The 10,428-nt window shown below is 47.6% G+C and overlaps 1 protein-coding gene across 1 annotated transcript in view; it reads right to left on the bottom strand.

Annotated features, from left to right (window-relative positions):
* Positions 1–4,867, bottom strand: part of LMAN2 (lectin, mannose-binding 2) — a 20,884-nt gene extending 16,017 nt beyond the window's left edge. Inside the window, exons 1-2 of the mRNA XM_010846559.1 lie at positions 4,432–4,867; positions 4,145–4,263 (exon numbers count right to left, since the gene is read on the bottom strand). Coding sequence (XP_010844861.1) covers positions 4,145–4,263; positions 4,432–4,636 — 324 coding nt within the window. The 5' untranslated portion in view covers positions 4,637–4,867. The remainder of the gene's footprint in view (positions 1–4,144; positions 4,264–4,431) is intronic.
* Positions 4,868–10,428: the final 5,561 nt, after the last annotated feature.

The raw sequence follows: 10,428 nt of genomic DNA, 5'->3' as shown, positions 1-10,428 counted from the left end.
ACCTGGGTTGGGAAGATTCCCCTGGAGGAGGACATAGCAACCCACTCCAGTATTCATGCCTGGAGAATCCCCATGGACAGAGGAGCCATGGGGTTCGCAAAGAGCTGGACACAACTGAGCAACTAAGCCCTGCACAATAATCTAGAGGGGTGGGAATGGCTGGAGGAAGGAGGGAGATTCAAGAGGGAGGAGACATAAGTACACCTACGGTTAATTCATGCTGATGTATGACAGAAATCAAAGCAATATTGTAAACCAATCAGCAATCAATTAAAATAAACAAACTTTTTTTTAAAAAAAATCAAAGTTATCCGCAAGCATGGGAGCCCCCGGCAGTCCAGCCATTGGGATGCCATGCTTCCACCACAGGGGGCCCAGGTTGGGCAACTAAGATTCCACATGCCTCACAGTGCAGCCGAAGAAACAAAAAGTTATCCAAAAACAAATGAGACCTAATGAAACTTAAATGCTTTTGCACAGCAAAGGAAACCATGAACAAAAAGACAATCCACAGAATGGGAGAAAACAATTGCAAATGAAGCAACCCACAAAGGATTAATCTCCAAAATATACAAACAGCTCATTCAGCTCAGTATCAAAAAAACCACCCAATCAAAAAAAAAGGGCAGAAGATCTAAATAGACATTTCTCCAAAGAAGACAGACAGATGGCCAAAAAGCACATGAAAAGATGCTCAGCATCGCTCATTATCAGAGACATACAAATCAAAACCACAATGAGGGCCCGGTGGGCAGCATAGCCTCTGAGCAGTAGAGGGGGCTTGGGGCTGAGTCCTCGCTAATGCCAGTGTGGAGATGGCACCATGGGCAAGGGGCAGAGGGGCAAGTTGGCCACCACCACTGCTATCACCACCAAGGGTAGTGAAAGAGCCACTTCGGGGCAGGGGTCAGATTGGGGAGGGAGGGGAAGGTATCATTTTTCTAGCTTTTCTGGGTGCAGTGGCGGTGATGTTCCCGGTCCCCAGAGTGACGCTGGCTGCTGCCTACCTGGGGAGAGGAACACCAGCTCCTGAGCAGGCCCCCTTGGGAGAGGAGGGACGAACACCGACCTGCCAGAAAACTGCCTCCACTGGCCCAGGTGTGGAACCTGAGAGCACAGCCACCACTAGTCTAGCTTCCGGGAAGGAGCAGATAACTGCATGCTGAAGAAAACTGGAAACCCATCATGATTTTTGCCCTGTAATTCCTTGATGGCCTCAGATGACTTCAAACTTTTATCTTTTAGCAAAGAATAGTACTCTTAATGGATGTATGTATGGGAGAAAGCAAAAGGGGTTCTGGTTTCTCAGGAAAGAAGGAACCTCCTTCTGTTTAACCGCTACCTCTTTAGTGAAGCCATATCCACCCCAGTCTGAAGACAATAAGTCAACTCTCTCCTGATCTTCTTCAGCACTTTATACCACTGCTCTGACTCTTATCATATGCTCTTTTGGAGGATATAATAAAAAGCTACCTAAGGATTAAAAAAAAACTACAATGAGGTATCATCACCTCACACCAGTTAGAATGGACATCACCAAAAAATCTAAAAATAATAAATGCTGCAGAGGGTGAGGAGAAAGGGGAACCCTTGTATGCTGCTGGTGGGAATGTAAATTGGTATAGCCACTATGGAGAACAGCATGGAGGTTTCTTAAAAAACTAAAAATAGAACTACAATATGATTCAGTAATCCCACTCCTGGAAATATTTGGAGAAAATCATAGCTCAAAAAGACACATGCACCCTAGTGTTCATCACAGCAGTATTTACAATAGCCAAGACATGGAAGCATCCTAAATGCCCATCGACAGAGAAACGGATAAAGAAAATGTTGTACATATATACAGTGGAAAATTACTCAACCATAAAAAGAATGAAATAATGCCATTTGCAGCAATATAAATGAACCTAGAGATCATACTAAGTGAAGTAAGCCAGACATCAAAAGTCAAATATCATATGATACCACTTCTATGTGAAATCTAAGAGAAAAAAAGATACAAATGAACTTATTTACAAAACAAACAGACTCTCAGACTTGGAAAACAAACTTTTGGTTCCCAAAGGGGAAACGTAGTAGGGGGAGGGATAAGTTGGGAGTTTGGGCTTAATAAATACACACTGCTGCTAAGTCGCTTCAGTCATGTCTGACTCTGTGCGAGCCCACAGACGGCAGCCCACCAGGCCCCCCCGTCCCTGGGTTTCTCCAGGCAAGAACACTGGAGTGGGTTGCCATTTCCTTCTCCAACGCATGAAAGTGAAAAGTGAAAGTGAAGTCGCTCAGTCATGTCCGACTCTTAGCGACCCCATGGACTACAGCCCACCAGGCCCTCTGTCCATGGGATTTTCCAGGCAAGAGTGCTGGAGTGGGGTGCCATTGCCTTCTCCGTAAATACACACTACTATATATAAAATAGACAATCAACAAGGACCTACAATACAGCACAGGGAACTTTACTCAATATTCCGTAATAACCTATATGGGAGAAATAATCTGAAAACAAAACGGATATATGTATAAACGAATCTCTTTGCTGTATACTTGAAACTAACAGAATATTGTAAATCAATCATAATATAAAATGAAATTAGGGGCTTCCCTGGGGGTCCAGTGGCTAAGACCATACTCCCAATGCAGAGGCTCAGGATCGATCGATCCCTAGTCCAGGAAGAAGATCTTGCATTCCGCAACTAAAAAAGATCCTCAACGTCACAAGATCAAAGACCTCTGTATTGAAACGAAGACCTGGCACAGCCAAATAAACATAAAATGAAATTTTTTAAAGTTACATGGCAGAATAAAGTGAGAGAATGTGACTCCAGGGGAAACAAGGTAGTTATTGAAGTACTCCCTGAGTGGGTGGCACTTGAACTAAAACTTAACAAATGAGGAGAAACCAAGCAAGCACAAACAGCCAGGAGACGGTGTCCCAGACAAAAGCTACAAGTGCAAAGGTCCTGAGGCAAAATGGCAGCCAGAGAAGCCGGAAGAATATTAACAGAGCGGATGACTGGAGATTCGAGGCACTAGGGGCCAGACCGTGCAGACATAGTGCATGTTTATCCCTTCACAGGAGACCCCAGGCTCTGAGGACCAGAGTGAAAGCTAAGCAAAGTATCTCCAGATCCCCCAAGCAGCAGAGAGAGGAGGAGGAGAAGTAACACGCAGACGAGGCAACACAAGGGCAGTGTGGGCTCTCAGAACTACATGGGGAAGTCATTCAGAGAGACCAAAGAGCGGGGGATGGAGAAACCTAGATCACTGGCCAACTGCTTAGGCCATGGAAAGGGCTTGGATCAGGCAGGTTGAGGGGAGGAGTAGGTTCTGCCCCCAGTTATTCCCCTTTCACCCCTTCCTGACCTTCCTTGGTGTGGCGTCTGTGCAGCAGCAGATAGCGGCCACTGCCTATGTATGACACTCCTGAGACACCTGAAGGTCCGTAACCTCTGCAGCAAAGGTCGCAGAAACTAAAACTGCCCATGAGTCCACTGATGACCAGACCAATCCAGCACTGAGGAAGGGGACTGACGTCTGCAAGGATTTTTAAGCGGTTCCTCCCCCATCCAGGCTGGGGTCAAGTGCAGCAAGTGAACTGCTGGACTTGGAGATGAGACAGAATTTAAATGCTGTTTATAGCCATTCACTCTCTGTGTTTGCTCTGCTTACGCAGAGTCACGAAAGCCATCTATATCAGTCTGAGAACTAAGTGCAATAAGGCACGTTAAAGTCAGTGCCTAACAAACATAAAACACCCAATAAAGACCCCACTCCTTCCATTTATCCCACTATTGAGAGGGTTCAGCTGAAGCAGACAACAGCTCCACTACTTGCTGGCTATGTGACTTTGAGGAAGGCACTTTCAACTCTGAGTCTTAGCTTCTTCAGCCAGTGAAACGGAGATAACATTGGTTACTTCACATGGCTTTTGAAGGAATGAAGAGACAGGTGAACAAAGTTTCGAGAACAGCTCCTGACATACAGTAACTTCAACAGCCATCACCTGTTACTACTGGCAAGTAGTAAGGCAAGTGACCAAGGGGGCGGGGGAGCAGGGGAGGCCTTCAAATCAAGTTCAGGCCTGCTGAAGACCAACTGTAGTGGCTTACTTCATGGTCTGCCTCCCCTCTTAGGAACCACTCACCAGGTGGTTCCAGATAGAGCCCTCTTTGCTGCGCTCGTCAGGGGTCAGACGCACATACTGGCTCGTGAGCATTGTGCTTCCTTGGAAGTCCCAGAGGAGCGTGGAGCTGGAACCGATCCCTGCGGACAGAGACAAGGACAGACAGGTGCGTAAGAGGCCGGGCCAGGACTAGCTTTGCCGGAGGCAGGGAACCCACAGGGCAGCCCTGATCAGAAGAAAGAGCATCCCTTCCCCAACTCCGTCCAGCCTCGACCTTACCCTAAACTCATTCCCGCCACAGGCCTCACCGTGGTAGGGCTTGATAAGCGAATGCTCCCGCTTGAGATGTTCACTGTTGCCGTCAGTTATATCCGCAGCCACCGGCCCCAGCAACAAGAGGAAAAGCTTAAGTATTGTGGGGCCTGGGCCGGGGCCGCGAAGCCCAGACCTCCCTGGGCACCGCCGGCCCCAGCCCCAGCGCCAAATCCAGCCTGCCGCCGCCGCCGCCGCCATTCTCTGTCCCTCTCGGCCACTTCCGTCCTAGGACTTCCGCCTTCCGGGTGTTCCATCTAATAGCCTCCGGCCCGAAACCCGCCCACCCTAGTGTCACCTGGGAACTCCCAGCAAAAGCAAAGCCTCGCTGCCGAGTGGACGACGGCTTGATTTGCTAAGCAGCCCCCTGTCCTGGTCGAGTGCCTTGGCGCCTGCGAGACACCTGTCAACCAGCCTCAGCAATGGGTTCTTAGGAGCGACCAGAGCAGCAACCAATCATGGAACAGCACGTTCGGCTTGCGGGCCAACGGGGAACAGAAGGATGATTTGTGTCGGCCGGCTGCGAGGGGATCGTCTGTGTCGCGGGGCATGCTGGAACTTGTAGTTTTTATGAGCCCCTAGAACACTTGGCCTCTGGCCACTGGGGTAGTCTTTCCCAGTCAGAGGAGAAAGGAGTTCTAAATTGAAGGTGGAGGCCTGAATTCCAACTTCTGCGCCTTCTAGACCTCAGGCGGGGCTTTTCGTCTGTGGCTCCAAGCCTTTGGAGACTTAGAATTCTGTTATTTGGTGGCGTCCACTATTCCCAGCTCCTCAGGGCCAGTTGGATTTCAGCAGAAGGAGGCGTCCCGAATCCCCGTCCCTGTGATGGCTAGGGCCCATTAATATCCAAATGATTGTAGTGGGTCCCCTCCGTGAAACGTCCAGGGAAGCCGACTGGATCAAATATGGGAAACAAGTGGCCCACAGCTAAACAGAGCTCTTACTGATGCTATTTCAATAAATGGCTTAACTATAGCTCAGTCGGTAAAGAATCTGCTTGCAGTGCAGGAGACCCGCGTTCAATCCCTGGGTTGGTAAGATGCCCTGGAGAAGGAAATGGCAACCCACTCCAGTATCCTTGCCTGGAAAATCTCATGGACAGAGGAGACTGGTGGACTGCAGTCCATGGGGTCACAAAGAGTCGGGCACGACTGAGTGGCTAACACTAACACTAAACCAATATTTTAAATCATGAGACAAATGCATATTAAAAATCCAAATTTCCAGCTTCTCAGGAAAAATTGGAAGACCCAACCACACTTGGGTCATGGGGCTGCCCTGCTAAAAATGCCTTATTTTTCAAGGCTCATCTCCACTCTGGCCACTAATTTACAGCACCTGCCTGGCCCCCTCGACACTTGAATTAATAACCCTGTTATAGATCACAGGATGGAATAGTTGGTTGCTTGCTCCTTTAAGAAGTTGGCTCTGCTCTCTTTTAAATGCTGTTCTTTGCTTCAACAACACATCTTAAAAAAAAAAAAAACAACTGTTTGCTTGCTCCAGGTCTTAGTTGCAGCACACAGGATCTTCGCGATCTTTAGTGGTAGCATGTGGGAATTTTTTTTAGTTGCAGCATGTGGCATCCGGTCCCATCACTTCATGGCAAATAGGTGAGGTAGCTGACAGTACCTGACTTTATTTTTCTGGGCTCCAAAATCACTGCAGATGGTGATTGCAGCCATGAAATTAAAAGACGCTTACTCCTTGGAAGGAAAGTTATGACCAGCCTAGACAGCATATTGAAAAGCAGAGACATTACTTTGTCAACAAAGGTCCGTCTAGTCAAGGCTATGGTTTTTCCAGTGGTCATGTATGCATGTGAGAGTTGGACTCTAAGGAAAGCTGAGCACCAAAGAATTGATGCTTTTGAACTGTGAAGTTGGAGAAGACTCTAGAGAATCCCTTGGACTGCAAGGAGATCCAACCAGTCCATCCTAAAGGAAATCAGTCCTGAATATTCATTGGAAGGATGGATGCTAAAGCTGAAACTCCAATACTTTGGCCACCTTATGCGAACAGCTGACTCATTTGAAAAGACCCTGATGCTGGGAAAGATTGAGGGCAGGAGAACAAGGGGACGACAGAGGATGAGATGGTTGGATGGCATCACCGACTCAATGGACATGGGTTTGGGTGGACTCCGGGAGCTGGTGATGGACAGAGAGGCCTGGCGTGCTGGGGTTCATGGGGTCACAGAGTCGGACATGATTGAGTGACTGAACTGAACTGTGAACTCTTAGCTGGTGGGATCTAGTTCCCTGACCAGGGATGGAACCCTGGCCCCCTGCATTAAGAGGACAGAGTCTTAGCCACTGGACCAATGTAGGAGATAGATGGGCTCCAGGTTAGACATTTACAACTGATTTCCTGTTTGTATTTCATAGGGCATGAAGAAGTGGGCTTCAGGCTGGGTACTAACAATTGTTAGCACTTCTTGAGACAAGAGATAGGTGGACTCCAGTTAAGGCATTTATAACCAGCCTCCTGTTTGCCCTCCAAAATGGAAGTAACAGCAGAAACAGGGTAAATAACCAGTGCTTTGCTCTTGTAAACACCTAAGGTAACAGTCATGGCAAGGACAAAGAGGAACAAAATCCTGTTAGAGTAAAGGATTAAGGGATCTCCATTCCCTCCTCTTTTGGGACAAGGGAGATGTTACACCTGCACAGAAAGGCTCCTTGTGGGTCAAAAATCAGGGGATAATGCCAGGCCATAGTGAGTCTTGCTCCTCTCAGAAGTCTTCACTTAGAGATCCATCTTGGCTGAAGGGTGCAATGGCACCCCACTCCAGTACTCTTATCTTGCCTGGAAAATCCCATGGGCGGAGGAGCCTGGTAGGCTGCAGTCCATGGGGTCGCAAAGAGTCGGACATGACTGAGTGACTTCACTTTCACTTTTCATTTTCATGCATTGGAGAAGGAAATGGCAACCCACTCCAGTGTTCTTGCCTGGGGAATGCCAGGGATGGGGGAGCCTAGTGGGCTGCCGTCTCTGGGGTTGCACAGAGTCAGATACGACTGAAGCGACTTAGCAGCAGCAACACCCAGGGGAGTATCCCAGGGTAGGCTAGGTGTGAAAAAAGAAACCAGATAATTGGCTGGAAGGAAGACAAAGACCTGGAAGAACTGCCCTATATAAATGACTTAGCCGCCTGTTTGTTGTGTTCCTCTTCACTAATGGGGATGCCCACACCCTTTCTCTCCAGTCTGTATCTCTGCCTTGCTTCTATCTTAACAAAGCATTTCTCTGTTTGCTCTCCCACTTCTTGTTGTGCTATGTCTCCAGTAATAAACTCTGTACTTGCATTTACAGTTTCTGCCTTTGTGATAAGTGCATTTTTCACTGGGGGCAAAGATCCAGGGAAAAATAGCTTCTAGCCCTTGCTGGTCTGGCAGTTAAGATTTCTGGTTCTCATCCAGGATACCCAGGTTCAATTACTGGGTAGGGAATTTAGATCTCACTTCATGCCACCACTCACTGCTGCCTCACCGAGATCAGGACCACCAGGGAAGTCCCCAAAAGTTGTCTTTTTGAACGAATGAACTTCTTCGGGATTAAGTAGTAAGACATCTTTTTAAAATTATATGGGGTTTCTCTGGTGGCTCAGTGGTAAAGAATCCGCCTGCCAACGCAGGAGATGCGGGTTCAATCCCTGGGTCAGAAAGATCCTTTGGAGAAGGAAATGTCAACCAACTCCAGTATTCTCCACTGGGAAATCCCATGGACAGAGGAGCCTGGGGGGCAACAGTCCATGTGGTGGCACAAAAGTCAGACATGACTTAGCGACTAAACAACAACGACATCAGACGAATATACAACAAAAGTCCTCTTCTGAGAAGTATGCGCTCCTGAAGAAATATCCATATCTATTTAAACAGTCAGACGTTACCAAGCGACTAAGCACAGCACACACATGCAAACAAGGACATATGCACACACTTAGACTTCGATGAGGGTTGGGGTTTTTATCAGCTGTTGTCACTACTGAATCCTTAGCATCTAGAAAAGTGCTTGGTACACAGAAGGTGATTAATAAGTAATTGGTAAAAGAATGGATATTTGGTCTACAATCTGGAAAGAGACCCTGACAAATGAATCAGAGTTTACCAGAAAGGCATCCTTAGCAAAGAGAACAGGAAATGCAAAGACCAGGAAAGATCCCTGAAAGCAAAAGGAATTACAAACAGTTTGGAATGGCTGAGGAGTGGTAGGGGAAGAGTATGGCTGAGGCCAGAACTCAAAGAGCCTTTAATTCCAGCTATGGAGTAGAAGGCAATGGGATGGTTTTAAGCATGGGGGTGACCAATCATGGGGTTTCCTTGGCTACAGCGAGAGATACTGGAGGGAGGTTACAGGTGAGGTAAGGTGTTATGACCAGATAGGAGATGGGGAGTCTGAGCCAGGGAGGTTTCCACAGGGAAGGGGGAGCAGAAGTCTGCAGGTAAACTAGATATCAGTAACAAATCCCCTGTGGGAAGACAGGGAAAGAAAAGTTGAGAACTGTGTTTTGTGACATCGAAGTATCACCACAATTATGGAGGGGAGAAAACTAAACAGGGGCTGAGAGATGGGAAGTCCCAGGGTTGGCTGGAGGTTCCTGGGGAAAAACTGGCATCCATTGTGGAGTGGTAGGAAGACACATCTCTGCAGCAGCAAGGGGGGGATGTGCTTAAGGGGAGGTGGGGGTTCCAGGCAGAACCTGGATGCTTACGTCTTTGCAGGGAAGAAGATGAGCTGTTGGAATCTGGACCAGTGGTGGCCCAGGGCCAGCTCCTAGCGCCTCAAGCGCACATATCCACAGCTCAGCAGAGCTCTAACCTGATGTGTAACCTTGCTGCATGCAGGCTTTCTCTAGTTGTGTTGAGCAGGGGCTACTCTTTGTTGCAAACCATTGGCTTCTCATTTCAGTGGCTTCCCTTGTTACTCAGGCTCTAGGGCACTCGGGCTTCAGCAGTTGCTGTATGTGGGCTCAGTAATTGTGGTGCATGGGCTTAGTTGCTTAACATGTGGGGTCTTCCTGGACCAGGGATCAAACCCACATCCCCTGCATTGGCAGGTGGATTCTTAATCACTAGACCACCAGGGAAGCCCAGAAACTCACTTCTGAATCTCAGTTTCCTGACTGTAAAATTATTCAATGAGCATCATTCACAAGAAGTTTGTGAGGATCGAAGGAGGTCATGTTGGGGGAAGACTTTGTAAATTTTTTTAATTCAATTTTATTTTATTTTTTAACTTTACAATATTGTATTGGTTTTGCCATATATCAACATGAATCCGCCACAGGTATACATGTGTTCCCCATCCTGAACCCTCCTCCCTCCTCCTTCCCCATAGCATCCCTCTGGGTCGTCCCAGTGCACCAGCCCCAAGCATCCAGTATCGTGCATCAAACCTGGACTGGTGACTTGTTTCATATATGATATTTTACATGTTTCAATGCCATTCTCCCAAATCATCCCACCCTCTCCCTCTCCCACAGAGTCCAAAAGACTGTTCTATATGCCAGTGTCTCTTTTGCTGTCTCGTATACAGGGTTATTGTTACCATCTTTCTAAATTCCATATATATGCGTTAGTATACTGTATTGGTATTTTTCTTTGGTGGACTTTGTAAATTTTAAAGCCTTATGAAGCTAGGCCCAGATCCATTGCACAGCAGACAGGCAGGTGGCTGCCACTTACATCACACACCTTACCACCCCCTGTCACAGATATATTGACACTGTCACAGACCTTAAGACTACCGTTGACAATGCTCCAAATGCAACTTCCAACACACACACCAAGTATGACTTACTGAAGGCAGGAGGAGATGGGGGCAACAGAGGATGAGATGGTTGGATAGCATCATCGACTCAATAGACATGAGATTGAGCATTGAACAAACTCCAGGAGATAGTGAAGGACAGGGAAGCCTGGCGTGCTGCAGTCCAATGGGGTTGCAAAGAGTTGGACACAACTTAGTGACTGAGCAACAACAATCTGGTG

This window comes from Bison bison, unplaced genomic scaffold (assembly GCF_000754665.1).
Source record: "Bison bison bison isolate TAMUID 2011002044 unplaced genomic scaffold, Bison_UMD1.0 scf7180017864238, whole genome shotgun sequence".
Taxonomy (NCBI): Eukaryota; Metazoa; Chordata; class Mammalia; order Artiodactyla; family Bovidae; genus Bison; species Bison bison.
This window is presented reverse-complemented; position numbering and strand designations above follow the sequence as displayed.